Below are 20,693 nucleotides of genomic sequence, written 5' to 3'. Positions count from 1 at the left end.
AGACACCTAAGGTCAGAGCCTCCCACCTTCTGGCTGACATTCCTATTTGTCTGACCAGCCCCCCCTTTCCTTCTTAGGCTCCATTCCTTCAGCCTCCATGAAAACCCACCCAGCAGCCTCTAAGATCTTACATTCAGAGAAATGAACCTAGAGCTCCTTGTCCCAGGAGTCCCCTGCCCGGCTTGCTAACTCCCTAAGCATCCATGGCTAGTACCTGCCTGCAAGCCTGTGGAAGTCACTCTGAGGGGTGCCTCTGTGTCAACGTGGCCAAGTGGGCCCCATGCTTCAATCTCCTCATTTGTAAAATGGCACCTCCTTTGTAGACCTAGGTAAGAATAAAATGGAAATTCGTTAATTTTTTTCAGTGCCAAACTCAAGGCCTGGCACACAGTAGGCACTCCCTAGAGAGATGTGGTTACTGTCATCTTTACTTGTCAAGATGTTGGGGCGTGCTCAAAGCAGCCCGGCCGCCCCCTCATGTAAGTACTTAGGAAGTCCCCTGGATGCAGGCCCAGAGACCCAGAATGTGAAAAGGATAAATCGTCTCGCCGCTGCCGCTGCCGCCGCCGCCGAGCTGGACAAAGTCTGCGCCCGCAGAGGGGGAAGGGGTGAGGGCCGCCCAGGGTTTAAGCTGGGGACAATGGGCGCCGTCTGAGCTGGCCAGAGCCTCTTCTTTGAGTCCTGAGAAGACCTATTTTCTCGTTTAAAGCTTTAAAGAGCCATTAAGTTGGGCAAATCCCTGGTAAAACAGCTGGAACCCTAAGCAGCAATTTAAACAGTCCATTGCCCTGCCATCCCAAGGAACCGGGCCGCTGGACAGCCGATCTCCGGTCCTGGCCTGACATTGTCAGGTTAAGAGGATTGAGTGGGACCCTTCCCTGAATGCAGCCGGCTCTATTTAGCACACCCGCACGTCCACCCCACCCCCTCCTCTTTTTTTTTTTTTTTTTAAGTGTGCAGACCTAACTCTAATTTCCCCCGTCTCTCTCCCCTCCTCCTCGAATCCTTCCATTCTTTCACTATGTGGAACTAATGAAGGCCGCGCAGAGTCCCCTCGCAGGAACAGGGCCCCGAAATAAAACATGTTTGATTGATCAACTTCAAAAAGTCCTTGGCAGGGGCTGGAGGTGGAAGAGGGAGGAGGTGGGGGGGGGGACGTGGAGCAGGGAAGGTCTCCTCGCTGGCATGGGGGGGGGGTGTCTGCGCCTGGCTCAAGAGTGACAGCCCCAGGGAGGAGGGGGCCTTGCATAATGTCCCTGTCTGTCCCCAAGATTCGTTTGTTTGTTTTGTGGGCCTGTGACTGTGCAGGCGCCAGGGCCTCCTGCCTGAAGCCCCAGGGTCCCCCCGTGGACAGAAGAAGGCTACAGTGCTTTAAATGTTTTTATTTTATTTTGTCTTTGTCTCCCCACAAATAAAAATGTTGGTCAGTCAAACAGACTTCTGGCCCTTCCAGCAATCCCCCAGAGCAATGTGGTGACCAGTGTGAAACTTCCATTCCAGGCACACACGCACCCCAGTCTTACGTCCAAGTTGGGGTTGTCACTGCTGCCCACGGGTGCCAGGTCCCTGCCCACAATGAATGCTTAGCGAGCACCCACTCTGTGCTAGGCACCTCTATGAAGTAATTTCATTCTCATGGGTTTTCAAAAGTGTTTTAATTGCAAAAACCAATTTTGAAATAATCCATGAGTCACAAGGGTATGCAGGGGAAAGTCATGTCCTTTGCTGGGGTCCATGTAACTCAGGGGTAGGGTGCCTGCCTAACCCATGCAAGGCCCTGGATTCTATCTCCAGGGACACAGGAAACGCATAAAACTTAAAACAAAGTCAAGTTCCTGATAAGGATTGCTAAACCCCATTCTAGGAGGAAACTGCTATTAACATTTGGATGTGTCACACTGAAACCACACACAGAAACTCACAGACACACACACACACACACACACGGAGGGAGGGAGGGAGGGAGGGAGCGAGGGAGGGAGGGAGGGAGGCAGAATGGATTTCTATTTTGTTGAGGATGACAGAGATGGCTCAGTGGTTAGGAACACTTGCTGTTCTTCCAGGAGTCCTGAGTTCCATTCCCAAAACCCACATCAGGAGGCTCACAATCACCTGTAGCTCCAGCTCCAGAGAATCCCACGGCCCCTTCTGGCCTCTGAGGACACTGCACTCGTGTGCATATTCTCCCCACCCCCACCCCCATGCCGCCCCCCACATATATATAAAATGTATATATGTAATTATATATAATTAAAAATTAAAAAATCAGGTTGGGGATTTAGCTCAGTGGCAGAGCGCTTACCTGGCAAGCACAAGGCCCTGGGTTTGGTCCTCAGCTCTGGAAAAAATTAAAATAAAAAATAAATAAAAAATCTTGGGGAGTATTTTATTAATTTTAAATGTGTTTATTTCCTGGCAACAGTAGGGAACTATCATAGGAGGCAAAACTAGGCCTTGTACATACATGCTAGACAAGCACTGAACCCATGAAGGGTCCCAGCCTTTCCCTAAGGCTGTTCCAATTCACTTCCCACCAACAGGGCCCAGGCGGGCCCCTCTCCCACCCAGTCTCACTGTGTGCTGCTGGTCTTTGTTCTCTGTCTTTCCACTGACACAGCTGACCCCGGGGAAGGGCTGAAGCTACACTGTCCTCAGCCCTGCTCTGCCTCTGACCGCTCCCACTCTGGATACTGGCAGGTGGTATCCTGGGCCGGTTTTCTCAAGTCCCTAGAAATTTTTCCTCTGGCCACTGGGAAGTTCAAGAACTCAGAGCCTCAAAGTTGCTCCTTCCCAAGCTCTTCACCTTGTCCATGGAAGAACAAATCAATATCCCCCTTCATTTGCTTCTGAGTCCCAACCTATCTGGTGTTAAAGCTTGTTATTATTACTATTACCATTATAGTTGTTATTGAGGTCAGCCTCAAATTCTCTTTGTAGCCCAGCATGATGACCTTGAACTTTTGATCCTTCTGCTTCTACCTCCTGAGTGCTGGAATTACAAGATTAAGTGTACCTCCACCCCCAGTTTTATGTGATGCTGGGGAATCAAATCTAGGGCTTGGTGTAGGCTAGGCAAGCACTCTGTCAGTTGAACTACACCCCCAGCTCCAGAAAAGGATCTTAATAAATGCTGTGTGGTTAAAATAAAGAGGTACCAAGGTGGGTACAAGGAGCAAACAATCCCAGATGCCTCTGCTGCGAGATGTCTCCAAACCCTCACTGTCTGATGGTTCTCCAGGAGGCTGAGGTACTGGATGGGTGGATCCCAAGTGGATGTGACCCGGAGGCCCAGAGAAGTAGCTTGGGGCTGACTCTGAACTCTCCCAAAGGAGAATTGCAATGGAGCCAAACAAAGACCTTGACCTTAATCTCAGCATCGCCACCCGAACCAGAGGTTGCTTCTAGAATACTCTTCTATCCTGTCACTCTCTTGCCCAAACCTTTGCCGGGCTCCCACCGACATGGAATAATGTCAGAGCAGCCCTGCTCGGAGTCTGAGCTCTGTCCCTGGACCTTTGGGTTCTGAGATTCTCTGCTCCCTGGGTGTGGGAGCCCGTTCTGGGGTTCCTCGTGGCTTTACCCAGCAGGTCTGAATAGAGGATGATCAGGACCACGGGCCTGAGTGCAGGTGTCTGAGATGGTCTGCACTTGGCTGTGCTGGGGGAGGAGGTCTTTTGCTCCACCCCTTGGCGTCTCTATAAAAACCCTGGACCAGAGACAGTCCGGGCCGGTTGGAATAGGTTCCAGGCCCTCTCGAGGCTATCCTTTATTTTCTATCTGTTTATCTCCGCAACATTCTCCGCTATAAATCCTTCTATCTAATATTTCCTGCTGCTCGCACTCAAGAAAACTCTGGGAAGCTGTGGGGGTGGTGGGTAAACGCCCCACACCTGGGGCATTGCATCTGCTCCTCCGCTCCAAATGCTCATCCCTGAAGCTTCCAGTTGAGTTCCTACCCACCCTACAAGGTACCACTTGCTCTTCTCCCTCAAGCTTGCATCCCCCTGCCCTGCAGGCCCCCCTCCTTCTCCCTGCACAGTACCGGCCTCCTATCCAGCCCCATCCTTCAGGATGATACTCTCTTCTTAACTCTTATGATCCACTAGACCCTGCATCCCTGCAAGGCAGAAGCTAAGCCCAGAACAGGGTCTGGCATGCACTGGGTGCTTGGTTGAATGTTGAATGACTAAATGAATGTCACTCTAATAGAGCACCAGTAGTTTGCTTCATCAGGTACTACCTACCTGATGGTTCTGTGGAGTCCGTTAGCTGGGACCAGAATCCCAGAGAGGAAACAAAAGCCCAGTGATTGAATGGGCGGGAAGATACAGCCCATAATGTCACTGTCCTTGAGATTCAAGTGAGATGATCCCTGTTGGCAAGTTCTCCTGGTCAGGTTGTGGTGGATGTCATATCTGAGGCTGATCCCTGGGACTAGATTGGGGAAAGAGAGAGCCAACTCTTACAAGCTGTCATCTATCTACACACACACACACACACACACACACACACACACACACACACACACACCTCCAAGTCTCCGCAAAAACTCATTGTCACTTCTCTAAGGTACTTGGAGAAATCATGGAATTTGGGGTCTGGGTAAATAAAATATGAACAAGAAAAAGTAAGAACATTTTTTTTTAAAAAAGACTCCAGCTGCTGTCCATGACAGTTATTCCTGACTAGCAGCAAAGAGAACAGGGCACCCTCAGGAGCTGTAGGGTGGATCACTGGGCCTCTGAGGGCCTCAGCCACATCTACAGATGGACAGGCCATTGCCTGCCTGGTGGGGTGTTCGTGGGTTTACATGGAACGTGTTGTCTGTCTGACAGTGGCACTTTTTGGACAGGTCTCCCACTCTGAGCACGGGCTGAGCAGGTTGGTCTTGGCTACAAGTGACAGAAGCAAAATGTAGCTTCTTTAAGAGCAGAAGAAATGATATGACCAAGACTCTAACATCTCCCCCCTCCCTCTGTCCTGCATCTCCCTCTCCTTCCTCCCTCTCACCCTGACTCCCCCCTTCCCTCCCATATCACCCTCTTCTTCTCACTGCCTGGCGATCCCTCCTCTCTGAGATGGGCAGCTCCTGTCCACTCAGGAAAGAAGCCATGCCTATAAGTCCACTTACAGAGTCTGACGGTATAAGTTAGTCGGATGCCTTTGACTAGACTAACCGCTTGCCCAGTGGCCCAGCCAGTCACTTGTTGACCTGGGAGGCTTGGGGTGAAGGCCTGAAAGCGGCCTTAGGTGACAATGTGTCTGACGCCTTGAAGGGACTACTAACCTCAGGCTGTGGCTCTCCAAGTACATAGCACCCGGCCTAGGCCATGCAGGGCGCAGTGAGGACCCAGTGCGGGGCCTGGGCTCAGAGGACAGGGCTGGGGACAGGGAACGGCATAGTGAGGGAGGGAGAGGGACTGAGCTGTGGTTCAGAAAAGGGGCAGCATGGCCTGGGGAAACATGAATTGAGAACAGGGGGGGGCCAAGGCCATCTCAGGGGGTCAGGAATGCTTATGTCTGGCCTTGAAAACTGGTGCCACCTCCAGAAAGCCAATGACGAGACGAGGGAGCAGGGAGGCCACGGGTACAGCCTTGCCTGGTATGCGTGGGTGTGAGTGTGTGGCGGCAAGGCTCTGAGGAAGCACTGGTGGCCCCCGAGTGGAGTCTGCTATTCTGAGACGGCCATGGCGGGCATGCCCAAGGAACAGTGGATTGAGTGAGACTGGATCTCGGTTTCCCCAGTTGTCAGATGAGCCCAAGCTGGGCTGTCTCCAGATTGTGTTTGCAGCTTTCCTGTCCTCACGTCTGTCCATCCGTGAACCTGAAGCCATAATTCAGGTTCATGAGTGCCCCACACAGGCACTGTGCCCCCCACTCCCGCTCCCACCCCATAAAGTGACATGATGGTCCCCTGATGCACTTGGGCATCTCTGAGAAGCCCCTCCGGTATCATCCTGTCTCCTCTGCCCACTGAGAGTGGCAGGAATGGTTCTAAATATTCCAACAATTTGGGGAAAGAAAGTGGCAGATAGTAAAACCAGGTAAAACCAAAGTCAGGCGGGTAGGTTGTATGTACACTGCTATGATCTAGGCACCCTCTGGAAATCACTCTTCTCAATACTGGAACAAAACCAGACAACTCCAAAGCCTTACAGTGAATAGTGTCCACGGCTGAAATCGTGCCCCTCTGCCCTTTGATCTCTGTGTTTTATGAGCAGGCTGTACAGACCCAGGTTCAAACCCCACCTCTGACATTTGCTAGCTCTGTGATCCTGGACAGGCAACCTCAGATCCATTTTCTCAGGTGTCCCGTGGGGAGGGCAGCAATCTCTGTGTCACAGGAGTAGATGACAGGATTCACTAATGTGCCCTAGTACCACACCAATACCCAGGGATGCCCAACAGACATGAGAGAGGAAGAAGACACTGGGCCACAACTCCAGGCCATTTCAGAGTCTAGCTCACAGGCTCCTGGAGACTGAGACCCCCTCTGACAACCCAGCCCAGCCCAAGAAAGGACCTGTGTGGCCCGGGATCGCACAGGGAACTGCAGAAAGGCCAGCAGAGAAGAACAAAGGGGCCCACACAGCCACGGGAGGAAATGGTCATTTTCTTTTTATTCTTTCTTTTCTTTTCCTTTTTTTTTTAAGAAAAAGGAGCAAAAGCCCCAAAACTCATCCACACAGAGATATGACATCTGTATGATGGCATTTTAAAGTTGCAGAGAACATTTTATCCCAAAGCACTTTCACAACTAACCCAGAGAACCCTTCCTGATTAAAAACTGCCCCAAAGGAAGACGTTTATAACAGTGGCTATTGCTACCGTTCGAACCAGCGGGAGTAACTATACTGACCCTAACAAGAGCACAAAGACCTCTATATGCCGTGATCCTGAGGACTCCGGGTCAGTGTCTCATTTACTCCTCCGCAGAAGATGCCAGCAGCACTCTTCTGTTACTGAGAAGGAGGCTGAGTTCCGAAAGGTCTCATTTCATGCCTGCCTGGCTTTATCCTCCCACCAACTCTAAGGGGCCATTCAGGCTGAGGAACCCAAGCTGAAGGGATGCCAGCGACAGGGACACCACATAGGACTGCTCAGTGCTGACATTATGATCTGAGCCCAGGCCAGGACTTTCCTGTCATGGAGGGGTGAGGTGGGATCACAGAGGACCTACCTAGAAGGCAGAGGGGAACTGGGTAATTCCTCTCTCCTCCTTATGGGCAAACACCTTAGTGAACCGTCACCAGGGGGAGCCAAAGGGCCCCAAGTCTCAGGTCGTCTGCTGGGGCACTCAAGATTTGGGGTTCTGCTGACCAGCCTGGCTTCCCCACGGGGCACAGAAAGTGGTGTTGTTCGGAGGGGGGGGGGAGACAACAGCTGGATTCATTCTTAAGGACCCAGCACAGCCAAGTCACCTAAACAGAGCAATGGAAGTTCACAGCTGTTCTGTCTTGTTTCTGTTCATTCACTCGTTCACTCACTCGCTCACCATTCATTCATTCATTCATTCTTGGATTCACTTGACAATAATTGCTTCAACTCCCTTTGGGAACTGTATTCACAGACAAGGGCTTCGGGATCCCTTTTTGGGTGGAGACAGAGAGGAAACTGGGGGTGAGAGTGAGGAGTGTTCGTTTTCTGAGCCCGAAGGAGGTCTAGCATGGAGCTTACGGGGCAGCAACTGGAGTGTGCGTAGGAGAGTTTGAAGGCTGTCCTGGCAGATGGCATTGGGCTCGGGGTGCAAGCTGTCTGCCAGCCTTACCTTACTTGTGGTTGGTCTAGATAGGGCCTCAGTGGAGGGCACAGGTGCACTGGTTGACACTCAGAGCACACACAGGTGGCTTGGGCATGAAGCAGCCCAGTCCGCTCCCCAAACCAGTGAGTGGCCCCCCACGTTCTCAGCTCAATACGGAGAGGTGCCAAGACATCCTTTGCCGGAGTCCTGATGTTAGGATGCTGACCCCATCTACCCACCCCACCCCAGTACCGTCACACCAGCCTCCATCATATCTTGCTTCTGTTCTGGGAAGCGAGCGTCTTTCTTTGCCCCGTAAGCCATCTCCTTGGTCAGGAAATCAGACACAGCTTCTTCCTCTCCCCTCCTCCACCATGCCTCACATGCATGGTCTCCTAGAGGGAGTCACTTTTCTTTCCCCACTTGAGGGACCTTCAAGGTTACTGAGGCGGCACACTGCAGATAAAATTTTCATATTATTGAAAGAGTCCCTACAAACTGTAGGGACTCCCAAACCATCCCTAGTCTCCATTCTCGCCTTAATATTGAAAGATAGAACCAGCAAGAAGATCTTATGGCTGCTATTGTGTTTGGGGACACCTGAGTGGGGGTGGGAGCCCCTGAGGAAGACAACATGGAAAAACATGGTGCTAAGAAGTCAGAGCCCCCTTGAAAACAGTTCTCAGAAATAGATTGGTTGCCCTGATGTCTCATGAACGGGGGACGGGGAGGGAGAGAGAACCTCAAAGCCGTACAGCTGATAGAATAGGCATGGTAGCAAGGTCCCGCAAACTAAACTACATGACCAAGAACAACCAGGGAAAGAAAATGCATGCAGGGGTAGGGTAGGAGACCGGATACAATAGAAGCCAGGGCCCCACTTCCTCCCCGATCCTTTCTGCACAATGTGGGCATGGATCCCTTGTCTCAGCCTCCAGCCCGGTGCCACAAGCCCACGGGAAATCTGGCTGGCAGCAGGAGATGAGAGACATGGATTTAGCCTTCTGGGGCCTTGGAGGTGGCTGCAGACTGTGTGTTGGGGGCAGGGAGCCCGCGTGAAGCGGAACCGCTGGGTGCAACACAGCGCAGGCAGAGTGGACAAAAAGAAAAGTCTGGTCTTTGAGTCTGGAGAGCAGGAGAAAACAGGAGCTCTTATTGGTGGTTGTCAAGGAGATGGGCCTTGGGGTTTGCTGAACTTCTTCAGCGTCCTGCCTCCCGAGCAGAGAGCGGCCATTGAGTGCTCGCCAGGCCTCAAGGCCGAGGGGTCAGGTGTAGACCCCGTGCCGGGGGAGACTCTGGGCCAGGGTGACCGCGACGCTAGGGACACCCGCCTCCCCCCACCACCACCCCGCGCCCCTGCTCCCCGCAGGGCCTGTCACCCGAGAACCTGGGCTTGGCGGAGCAACAAGCATCTCGGGACAGAGAGGCTGCTCAACCGAGCCGGATCGCGCGTCCACTCGACGGGAACACGGTTCCAGGGGCAATGCCTGGCTGTCCAAGACAAGCACTTCTATAACCATTGTCCTCGGGACAGTACTGAAAAGTTCCTTTGATTTTTGTACATAAATTCTGAAACTATCTTCGAGAGTTTTCCATGCCTGCTAGTGTGCGGCTGCCCAGGCAGCACTTGGCACCCATTAGGGGTTCAATAAATGCCTGTGGATCGGCGGCGTGCACCGAGCATCGCCGTCACTAGCCCTGGGTGCCTCTGGGCCTCTCTCCACCTCTATTTCCCTGATTGTGTTGTGTGCCGGGCAGAGGGGTGCCGCGCCCGAGGAACAGCCACCCCGTTCCTTGGGGACCCAGGACATAGAACGGGGCCCGCAAAGGGCGGTTTGGGGACCAGTCCCGGCCCGGGTGACATCCTGCACCGGGACTCCAGCTCGCCGGGGCTCCCACCCCCCACCTGCCGCCCGCCCCGGGAGAGGGGGCGGGCCCAGACTCCCGCAAGCCACGCCACCCAACGCCCACTGGACGGCCTCCCGCGGAGCTCCGCCTCCCGCGGCCACGGGCCAATGAGCGCGCGGCTGTCAGCTCGTCCTGCGCGCCGGCTGGGTGGCTCCGGAGCCCGAGCGGTAGCGGAGCTTGCTGCAGACAGGAGCGCTCGCGGAGCGGCCGCTCGGTGCGTCCCGTGCCCCGCACACCCGCACCCGGCGCGGCCCGCTGCGAGCATGGGCGCGGCGGCCGTGCGCTGGCACTTGTGCGTGCTGCTCGCTCTGGGAGCGCGCGGGCGGATGGTGGGGGGCAGCGGGCTCCCAGGTAAGCGCGAGGACCCGGGTGACTGAGGCGCGCGGGGACCTAGGGGCTGCCACCCCGCGCCGTCGGAGGCTGCCCCGCGCCGGGTCCTGCCTCCTTGCAAAGTAACTTCTGGGAGCGCCCGGGGCCGGCGGGGGCGGGGTGGGCTGAGGCCCCGGGAGGGGAAGCGGGAGGCTGAAGGAAGAAAGGAAGAGCAACGGCCGCCTGCGGGGCCCGGCATGCGTACGGAGACCGGCGGGGACCCCCCAAAGCCGAGAACAACGCTCCCCCAGGGCCGAGGGCTCGGCAGCTGCCATATAGGAGATACCCAGAGGTGGCCAGAAAGGACGCTCTAAGACTGGAGGGGAGGTAGAGAGATGGAGGGACAGACGGACAGGAGCCGAGGAGCAGAGGGAACAGACAAAAGGGCCCAGGAAGAAGCCCTGAGAAAGACAGCCGCGGGAGGGAAGAGGGGAGAGGAGGTAAGGGAGGGGAGCGAGGAGGCAGTGGACAGCGGGAAGGAGGAAGGCAGATCAAAGGACGGAGAGGAGGAGACAGATGGACACCAGAAACGGGAGGACTCGGAGGGGCGGCGCCGAGGGAGGGGACCGAGGGAGAGAGGAAGGATGGAGATGTCTGGGAAGAGATGGACAGATGGACTGTCAGAGCGGAGGGGGAGAAGAGACGGACAGACATAGGGAAGGAGGTGGATGGGGAACACGAATCACAGAAGAAACCAGGACTGCATGTCGAAGTCATCAGAGAGAGGGGCCAATGGGCACCGGGGGGAGTCAGCAGGTCAGGGCAGACGGAGCTGCTAGGTGGGGGTGTCTCTCCCTGATCTGAGTTTGCTGGTAGGGGCTCCGGGGCAGAGCTGCACACCCAGGCTCTCTTCACATCTCCAGTGTACTCCTCCTTGTTCTCCTTGGAAAGGGTGGGGGGAGGGTCCTGCCTTGCTCCCCCTCCAGCTGGGTCTCCCGAGGTCTGTTTGTTCCTGAGTGTCCCACAGCAGATCCAATGCCAGGGAGTTTATGCTAGTCGGCGCTACTTCACCATAAGCGCTGAGTTTTCTTCCATGCCCCCATTCCAGAAACTGTTGGGGTTACTAGACATGTCTGTGGGCATTTCTCCCTCCCCCGCCCCCAGGCTTTGGGGTTCTTCACCTTTGTAGGACTGTCCTGTGTGCCTCTCCCTTCCTCTCTGTCCTTCCCGGCGTCTGTCTGCCCCTGCCTGCCCCCCAGGAGCTGAGCTCACAAGAAAGAAAACCAGGGTTGAAGTGAGCAGCCTGCGTTAGAGCGCTGTGCAGAGATTTGAGCACTGTGCAGAGATCTGGAGCCTGGCTCAGCCAGGCTCCCCTGCTCCCGGGCCAAGTTTATAATTTGAAAGACAGACAGCCCCACTCACCCTTTCCAAACTTCTGTGTTTCCATCTCAACCTACCTAGGTGGGAGATAGAAGGGATCTCAAACTCCCAGGGAGCTTTCTGTCCCTCACTCTTTTGCCCCGACCTGTGGGAAGTAGGAAGATGTCTCTTAAAGGCACCCTATGTGGTCTGGCTCTCTCTAGAGTCCTGCCCTTGAAGCACTGGTCCCTCTGTGGCCAGCTCCTCAGAAAGCCCCTCTCCCACACGCTCCCCCACTGGCCCTGGAAAGCATTCTCTGGATTACTAGGCTGCCTGTCTCTGGGCTCTTACCTACTGCCTTTGGGCACCTGTAGAGGCGGACTGCACACTTGAGCACACTGGCTGGCCTTGGGAGGGATGCTACGTCTGTGTACATGTGAGTGCCTGTATTTTGCATGTGCAAGTGTGTTCAGGGAAGAGTCTGCTGTGCTTCTTGTCAATGTCTCTCTCCCCTCTGGTGAGCTGGAACCTTGGAGTCTAGAGTGAGGAGGAGAAGTCTGGGTATGGGTGGGGCACTGAGCTAGAGCCCAATGTCCAGCCAGGGGGTGAGTTCAAAGTGGACATTCTTGGGCACCATGAAGTCTAGAGTGAGGCCAGATGGATGCAGAGACGGGGACATTTGGAGCCTCCCAGGGGGACTGTCCTCAGGGCAGCTGCTGAAAGTCCCTTGTCTGCTCACCTGAGTCCTTCTGCCTGTCCATCTGTGTGGTGGTCACAGCCAGCTGGAAGGAGACGGATGCCCAGACAAGCTTGTGTGTGATGGGGTCTAGTCCTGGAGCATGTATCACTGGTCTCAGATTCCCCGTCTAAACCTAAAGTTCTGGCTGTTCCCTGAGTAAACTCAGAGCAAGTGAGGGAACGGAGAGGGAGAGAGAGATCAGGCGTGTGTACAAAAGGCCTTGTTCATCGTGTAACCATGACCGCAGCTTTCTGTATTTATGTACCGGGGCCAGGAGGCGGGGTGCACCGATGCCCTCTGAGCCTGGATGGTTCTGGGGTCTAGAAGCTGGGCTATGAGAATTGGCTTTCTGAGGCAGGGGCCTCGGTTAGCAGGGTGAAAGGCAGATCTATGGACTCTGCTCTGGTTTGGGTCCTGGTAGATAATCCTTCCCACAGTTCCACTGTCTTGGGGCTCCATGGGACCTCACATCCAGGTCACCTGCGACCCCCATGGATGGCCACTGCTCAATATTTGCATGCCATTCTGCCTTAGCTTCCTCATCTGCAACCCAGAGGGACTGGATTTAAGTTTTTCCGAGGACTCTTTTGGAATGAGGCGTGTGGAGGGTGGGAATGATGCCTGTGGGGAGACTAAGATCCACAGAGGGGTTTTTCTTTCTGGTGTCCCTGGCCTTCAGTTTCTCCATATCTTGAGTGAGGGTAATGGCCATACCTAATGGGATTGTTAAGAAAATCAAGACCAGATGTGTGGTGAGATGTGCCTGGCACAGAGAAACTGCCTCAAGGATGCTAACCAATTGTCGCACCAAATTGCTACGTGACTGTTCATGTCAGTTACCCCAGCGGTCAGTGGGAGGATGGGGGCATGAACTTCCGGCGCGGTCTCAGAGGTCTTCCTAGCACGCCTCACCTGCAGTTTCCCCTCCCCCCACAGGAGCCGTGGACGTGGATGAGTGCTCGGAGGGCACAGATGACTGTCACATAGATGCCATCTGCCAGAACACACCCAAGTCTTACAAATGTCTCTGCAAGCCCGGCTACAAGGGGGAAGGGAGGCAATGTGAAGGTGAGTTCCCTCAGTCCTCCCCACCACATGGGGGGCCTGAGGCCCGCCCGCCCGCCTGCCCGCCCGCCCGCCCGGTCGCCCGCCCTGTGGTATACAAAGGTGATGTCCCTGCATCCCAACACTGTGGACATAGACAGCTTGGGTTCTGTCAGTCTTATGCTTCTCAGAGGCCTGTGGGCTTCCAGGAGATACAGCCGGTCACCTGGAGGGTGAAAGGTGGAAATGTAGGGTGTCTGGCTTTCACCTAAGTTTTAGCGCTTTTGTTTCTTGAAGAAATCAAGGTTGAATGACTATTTGTGTGTCTGGCCCTGAATACATATGGGAGCCAGTAAAGGCCCAGGGTGACTCCTCTGCCGTATCCTTAACTTCAGATTCCAGGCTGCCCTGTGTAGCTTGTAGCTTCCACAGAGGGCCCTGCCTCTGAGTGGGCTGGGCTGTAAGAGTGGCTGAGTTGGCACTCCTCTTTCTAGCCCCAGATCTTAGACAGAGCCTGTGCTTCAAGCCATCCATCCGTCTGTCCAGCCTCTCCTCACTGCACCTGGGGTTCTGGGTTGATGGTTCAGAAGTAGGAACCCATTCCCCAGGGCAGGCAGGGTGGTGCATGCCTGAAATCCCAGCACTCAAGATTCCAAGGCAAGCCAGGTGTGGTGGCGCACACCTTTAATCCCAGCACTCCGGAGGCAGAGACAGGCGGATCTCTGAGTTTGAGGCCAGCCTGGTCTACAGAGTGAGTTCCAGGACAGCCAAGGCTACACAGAGAAACCCTGTCTCAAAATAGATAGATAGATAGATAGATAGATAGATAGATAGATAGATAGATAGACAGACAGACAGACAGACAGACAGACAGACAATAAAGAGTTCAAGGCAAGTGAATCTATAGGCTGAGGCTATCTTGGGCTACACAGTGGGTTTGAGACTAGCCTAGGCTAGATCATTAGATATCAAAAAATGAAAGAAAAGAAACTGCATCCCTCACAGAGCAAAATGAAGCCTCTGTGATACTGGGAGCCAGGAGTCGGAGCCAGGTGGGATATCATCCCATAAAGATCTCATGGTCATTTTGGCCCCATTCAAAGTTGGGCAGAGCTTGGGTACTGGGGTCTAAAAGTTATTCTCCCTGAACCATGCGGCCCCCACCCCTGACCCAGACCTTCCCATCCACCCTCAGTGGACAGAGGAAGATCAGCTGAGGCGGGTGTTGACAGCAGGGGCCACGCAGACAGGACTAAAACCCAGAGTTTCTGGTCCTTCGTCTTGGCCCACCACCAGCTCAGTTTTCAGTGTGGGGTTGCATTGGGAAAGCATTGCGTGTCAACAGGATGAGGTTCTGCCCTTTCTGACCAGGCTCTGCAGAGTCGGGGCCTTCCAGTGGCCCAGCACCCCAGGAATAGTGACATCACTGACCCATTGCTTTTACACAGCTCCTGCAGCCTGAACAGGTTGGCATCTCCTTGGGTCCTGCTTTGTGTCGGCGCCTTGCTGGCCGGCTTGGGCCCCCAGGAGCTGCAGGGGGAAGCTAGTGTGACCCACAGACCTCTGGGAAGTGGCCAGGCAGCAGGCAGGGAGAGCAGGTCATGTGCAAAAAGTTTGGTGGGATGGTCTGCCCTGGCTGCTGGCAGGATCTGGAGGGTTTGTAACTCAGTGGTCCAGGTGGTAGAGTGAGGGCGTGTGTGTAATTTCTGATCCGCTCCTTGTCCTTGAGACAGTGTTCTAGCAAAGGAGGGTCGTGATTGGCACAATCCTTCTGCTGGCTGAAGCCACTGAGCTGGCCTGTCCTTCTCACAGCTCAGCTCCTGCCTTCCTCTGCTCTCAGGGTCTCCCCATCTTCTGCCTGGTTCCTCTGAAGCCCTTCAGAGCTCAGCGGAAACTCCCCATCCTGATGGAGTCCCAGGCTGAGACCTTGAACTCCTGACCCTCCTACCTCTATCTCTGGGATCACAGGTGTGCATCACCACAGCTGGTTGATAGAGTGTTTAGAGATCAAACCCGGGGGTTCCCTATAGCTAGGTAACCACGCTACAACTGAGCTATGTCCCAGCCCAAGAGCCAGACTCACATTCCCAACCCGCTCGGCCACCCGGCTCTGTGGACCCTTTTGCCCACAGCTGCTCCAGAAGGAAGTTTGAGTGCCCTGTGGGAATACATATGCACCCATCTGCATTAAGCACCCATTATGTTCCCAGAAGCCCCTCGGGTGCCCTTCACTGTTACTTTCCTGACTCTGGGTTCTAATTTCATGTCTTGCTCCCCAACCTTGTTTGCTGTCAGCTGGGTGTCAGGGCCATCCTTGCTCTCAAGCCATGTGCCTCCTGCTGGGCCCCCAGGAACTCAGGAGCACCTCCCTTACAAAGTCTATCAATCTGCTCCCCACTCCAGGGGCAGAGCCCGATGCTAGCCCTCGTTTGCGTCCAGTCCCCATCCAAGACTGGAGTTCCGATGAGCAATCTGTGAGGCCCCAGTAAGTGGGGAGTGGGGAGTTGCTAGGACGATCCTTCCTGTGGTGGTGCCATTGGACCCTGTGTCATGGCAGAAGAAAGCAGGGGCTAGCCTGGCCTCTGAGAGGATCCTTGCTTGCATATCCGCCCGCCTCTGACAGGCGCAGAGTGATGATTTGACCGCAGCAAGCATCAGTGTCTCCGTTGGCTCTCTGGACCCAAACTGTTCCCCCACTCACCCTGAAGACCGGGCGGACACGGCGCAGTGTGTGAAGCGCACCTGCCTTGGGACCTAGCGCCCAGTGTTCAACATGCAGATGAGTGGGTTAATCACCACGCTGTGCTTCAGATTAGCTGCAAGCTCCAGGGGGTTGTGAATGGTGAAGACCTTTCAGAGTCCCTCAGTGCCACATACCTTGGAGGTGACACTCATGGTACGGTACGTGTGTCCCTGCCCTTCAGTTGGTGGTGCCCTCGGGGCTAAAGTTGTTTATCAGTGGCAATCTTAAATCGGAGTGCATGCTGGCTGGCCTGGGTTCTGAGGGCCTGGGTGGAGCCATCCTGCTTCCCTTAGGTGTCTTATTTCTGGAGACTCACACACAGGCATTGGTTGGTGTCAGCACAGCCTGCTGGAACATTAACACATGGGCTGTCGGATCTTCTAAGATGGCTACCCCAGAAGACTGCACACACATCTGGAGGGACTAACAGGCCACATTCAGAGTAGCCGGAGGGAGCTCAGAGACCACCCAGATGTTTATTTCCTGGTTTAGATGGTCCAGGGACCATCTGAGAGAGAAGGACCTTGCCAGGATTGGGATGAAAGCCCAGGTGTGGTGGGCCATTGCTGTGGGTCTGCTGTGGTCCCTGCTGTCTGCCATGTTCTGAATGGTCCCTATTCAGCTGAGCAGTCATTAAAGATTAGATGTTGAGGCCGGGCGGTGGCGGCGCTCGACTTTAATCCCAGCACTCGGGAGGCAGAGCCAGGTGGATCTCTGTGAGTTCAAGGCCAGCCTGGGCTACAGAGCGAGATCCAGGACAGGCACCAAAACTACACAGAGAAACCTTATCTCAAAAAACAAAAAAAATAAAATAAAATAAAATAAAAATAGCTGTTGAGCCAGATTGCTGGGATTCACATCTCGCCTGTGTGTCTGGGCACGACACTCAACCTGCGTGTACAGTGAGCATCCTTCTAGCAGGCGCTTTGTAGAAGGCAGGAGTTAAGTGCGTTGAAGTATTTAAAGCATGAAAGCATAGCCTGGCATGTCGAGTGTAATACACAAGCCTTGGTGGCTGTTGTTGTGGTGATGGTGGCAGGGCTAGCAGGTGATGATGAGGCGGTGGGGTTTTTGTTTGTTTTGTTTTATTTTGTTTTGCGGTTTTTCATTTTTCGAGACAGGGTTTCTCTGTGTAGTTTTGGTGCCTGTCCTGGATCTCACTCTGTAGACCAGGCTGGCCTTGAACTCACAGAGATCCACCTGCCTCTGCCTCCCGAGTGCTGGGATTAAAGGCGTGCGCCACCACTGCCCAGCAAGGTGGTGTTTTGTTTTGTTTTGTTTATCTTTTTTTTTTTTTTGCAATGCTGAGAACCAAACCCAGGGTTTTGTGGAAGCCACATGACAAACGCTGTACTATGAGCTACACCCTCTGCCGAGGGCGATGCTGTGGCTCATAGTGCTATTGATGATGAAGGTGATATTGATAATGGTGGATATGGTGATACTGATTTAGATGAAGGTTGGGGTGACAGTAATGACTGTGACGTTGGTGAGGGTGGTGGTGACTGACGGTGGTGATGGTGAAGGTGAGGGTGAGGATGATATTAATGACATTAGTGATTGTGATATGGATGGTGGTGGTCAGGGTGATGGGGTGAGGGTGATGCTGATGATGGCGATTGTGATTCCGATACTGATGGTGACGGTGGTGATGGATGAGGATGACGTTGAGGCAGGGTCCATTTTTGTTTCATTATCACCTCATCCTGCTGATGTATTAATACTGGCAGAGGGCTTTGCTGTGGGCTGACGGGGTGACTCTGAGGTGAGGGACTTGCTGAGGACAAATGGGGCTGCTTCCGGCTGCTGAAAAGGTGCTGGTGAGGCGGAAGGGTTTTCTCCGTGTCTTGTGATCTGATGGAAGTGAGTTTGTGGGTATAGACAGTTGGAAAAGGCATCATAGGACCCCCAGGTGGCCCCTGAGATTGACAGGTGACTGCTCCTGGTGGCCTTTTCTAGACCCACTCACGCCTCCATTTTAAGGCCTGCCATACTGCAGTGTATGTTCCTGGGCTCCTCCTGGACCTGCCTCAAGGCCTGTGGCTGTCACCTTTTAGATTTCCATCCCAGGAACCTAGCTGTGGAGGATGGAGGTGGTGCCCCCAGAACCACCTCCTCCCAGAAACTTTCCCTGGTTCCCACACAGCCGAGTTCCCGCCCGCTGTTGTCCCTCCTCAGAGCCTGTCTGTCTCTCTAGGTTGTGATGTCCCACACCAGTCCCCTGATGCCGGCCCAAAGCTGTTGTCGGAAGGCAGTTAACAGCCCAGGGAAGGTCAGGGAAGGCCTCCCTGAGCTTCACAGGCTCTGAAGACTTGCAGATGAGGAGACCGGGGCCTCTGACGGGTGGACCAGTGACAGAGTCCATCTGGGGAAACTGGGTCCAGAGAGGTCCGTCTTCAGAGAGGTTGATCCAGCTGAGAAGCTGCAGCGGCTGAGTCCAGCCATCAGCCACAGGGTCTCATTTCTCAGCACTGAAGGCTGTAGGGAGAGGGTTCCCTGGCTGTGCAGTGATGGAGGAGGTTATAGGACCCTTTTCTCTATAGCTGTTCCCTGGAGACAGGCGTATGACAGGTTCACTAGAATCACATCATCCATGGGATAGATAGGAGGCCCTCACCTTGGGCTCACCCCAGGTCTCTGCCCAAACACTTTAGGCTTCTGTTTTTGTTTTTGTTTGTTTGTTTTTTTTTAATCCTCCCCTCCTTAATGTCCCCCCAGCTGCCTTTTTTTTTTTTTTTTCCTTCCTCAAACTCCAGCTCTGTTCTACCCTGGGACCTTTGTACACTATCTCTCAATCCCTCCTCCCTTATCTAAGCAGGTCCATCTGCATCTCATGGGGCCCTTCGGACACAGACCTTTTGGAGGCCATGGGGGCCGGCCAGCCCTGCACCAGCGAGCCCCCCTGTTCTGAATTAACCAGGCCTGTTTGAGCTCATTCTGCCAGAACAGCACACTGGGGCCAGGAGGGGGCAACTCATCCCCTTTAAATGCTTCAACTCATTTACCCTTAATCGCCTTGTTTTCATAGACATTTGCGAAGGAAAAGGACCAAATTATAGCTTGAATTGGGTCTTACTAATCTTAATTAAAAGCTCTCGTTTATAATCAGGACCAGGCCTGAAACGAGGAGCAAACCACCCTCAAATGGCTTGTTTAAATAACCGAGACCTCCCCACCACCACCCTGCTAATGGCTGTTTAGTCTGAACCCACGGCACACATCGCCCTTCTATATATGCTTAATTTTTAGACCATTCATTCAAGCCGTTTATTCCTCTCGCAAGTTTCAACTCAGGCCCTTTTCAAAATGCTGTAATTAAAGCTCTTGGGGGAAATAAGATTTTGTTTTGGCCACAGTGTATTAAATATATTACTATTTTCCTTTTGGTGTGTGTGTGAAAAGAAAAAAAAAATGACAACCATTAGAAATCGCAAAATTAGCATGTATGTAATGAATGTAAATAATCACTTCCTGGATTTTATATCCCTGGGGTGTACTTGTCAATCACTAAAGTTAGGTAGATTACAGAGCATGTCATTAAAGGGTTTTAACCAAACTCTTAATAACACACCCAATGATTCATTTAGTTTATCATTAAGGAAAAAAAAATCTAAAACCAATTGGCCTTTGTAGCAAATAATGGCCAAGGTCTTATTAAGTCATTTCCATCGTGATTATAGCATACTTCATTAAAACTCTAGGTAGATTTTTTTTGCTTGGGGCAGGGGAGGTTAGGAAAGAAGGGGGGGTCGAGCAAGGGAGAATTCTCCTCCCCTTAAGTCTGAAAACATGCAATTATGCATGTTAATGTGTGTGCTGCCCAAGATGAAAGCTAGGGGATCCAGCCGGTCGGTCGGGTCGGCCAGCGGGGCAGGAGGATTCTGGATGAGACTTCAAGCTCCCAGGTACTTATTCCCAGGTAGCAATTAAGTGGTGGTCTCATTCCGTTCCTGTTTCTGTGACAAAATACCCTGATGAAAAGCAACATGGGGAGGAAAGGGCGGATTTTAGCTTACAGTTCCGGGGCACAGTCCGTCATTGTGGGGAGGTCAAGGCAGAAACTCAGCTAGTCAAGCCACGTCCGTCCACACTCAAGAACAGAGAGACAGACTCCCCCCTGCCGCCTGCTTGCTTGAGGATGAGCCAACCCTCTCTACTCTAACGCAGTTCAGGGCCCCGGACCCGGGAATGGTGCTACCCACAATGCACTGGGCCTTCCCACATCAGTTAACATTTAGAACAAATCTCCACAGACATGCCAAAGGTCACCTTGATTTAGACAATCCCTCACTGGGACTCTCTTCCAGGTGATTCTAGGTTGTGGCAAGACAACAGTTAAAACTAACCAGCAGGGGTAGGGCAGGGGCTGGAAAGATAGCTCAGCCTTTAAGAACGCTTGTCGCTCTGGTAGAGGACCCCGGTTCAATTCCCAGCATCCACACGGTGACTCACAATCTTCTGTAAATTCCGGTTCCAGGGGACCCAACGCCCTCTTCTGGCCTCTGTGGGCAGCAGTCACACATGTGGCTCACGTACATACATGCAAGGAAAACACTCAAGCACATACATTAAATCTTAAAAGACAAACAAAAAAACTTAGCCAGCACAGGCAGGCTTGCTTGTGACGGGTCCCAGTCGATGGCAGTGTAAGTCACTTGGAGAATTGTTGGTGCCCATGACCATCTGAGCAGGGACAATGAAAACCTTGTACACTTGGTTTCATATTGGAGGCAAGTTCACCTCAAATGTAGGCTCTGGCCCCGGGGTGCCTGGAGTGTTAGCTGTGGGTCTTCTCACCGTCCGGCTTTGTGCTGGGCCCAGGTATGTTTTCTGGTCACGACCTCACCGAC

At 53.5% G+C, this 20,693-nt stretch overlaps 1 protein-coding gene across 3 annotated transcripts in view; it reads left to right on the top strand.

Moving 5' to 3' along the window:
* The first annotated feature begins 9,811 nt into the window (after positions 1-9,811).
* Positions 9,812-20,693, top strand: part of Scube1 (signal peptide, CUB domain and EGF like domain containing 1) — a 122,260-nt gene continuing 111,378 nt past the window's right edge. Inside the window, exons 1-2 of one of the 3 annotated variants that reach the window (XR_013046533.1) lie at positions 9,812-10,000; positions 12,993-13,124. Coding sequence is in view for 2 of the 3 variants with exons in the window: in XM_006980248.4 (XP_006980310.1) it covers positions 9,913-10,000; positions 12,993-13,124 (220 nt within the window). In the remaining variant the exon portion in view is untranslated. The remainder of the gene's footprint in view (positions 10,001-12,992; positions 13,125-20,693) is intronic. The other 2 variants (XM_006980248.4, XM_006980249.4) reach the window with 2 other exon arrangements.

Source organism: Peromyscus maniculatus, chromosome 20, assembly GCF_049852395.1.
Source record: "Peromyscus maniculatus bairdii isolate BWxNUB_F1_BW_parent chromosome 20, HU_Pman_BW_mat_3.1, whole genome shotgun sequence".
Taxonomy (NCBI): Eukaryota; Metazoa; Chordata; class Mammalia; order Rodentia; family Cricetidae; genus Peromyscus; species Peromyscus maniculatus.
This window is presented reverse-complemented; position numbering and strand designations above follow the sequence as displayed.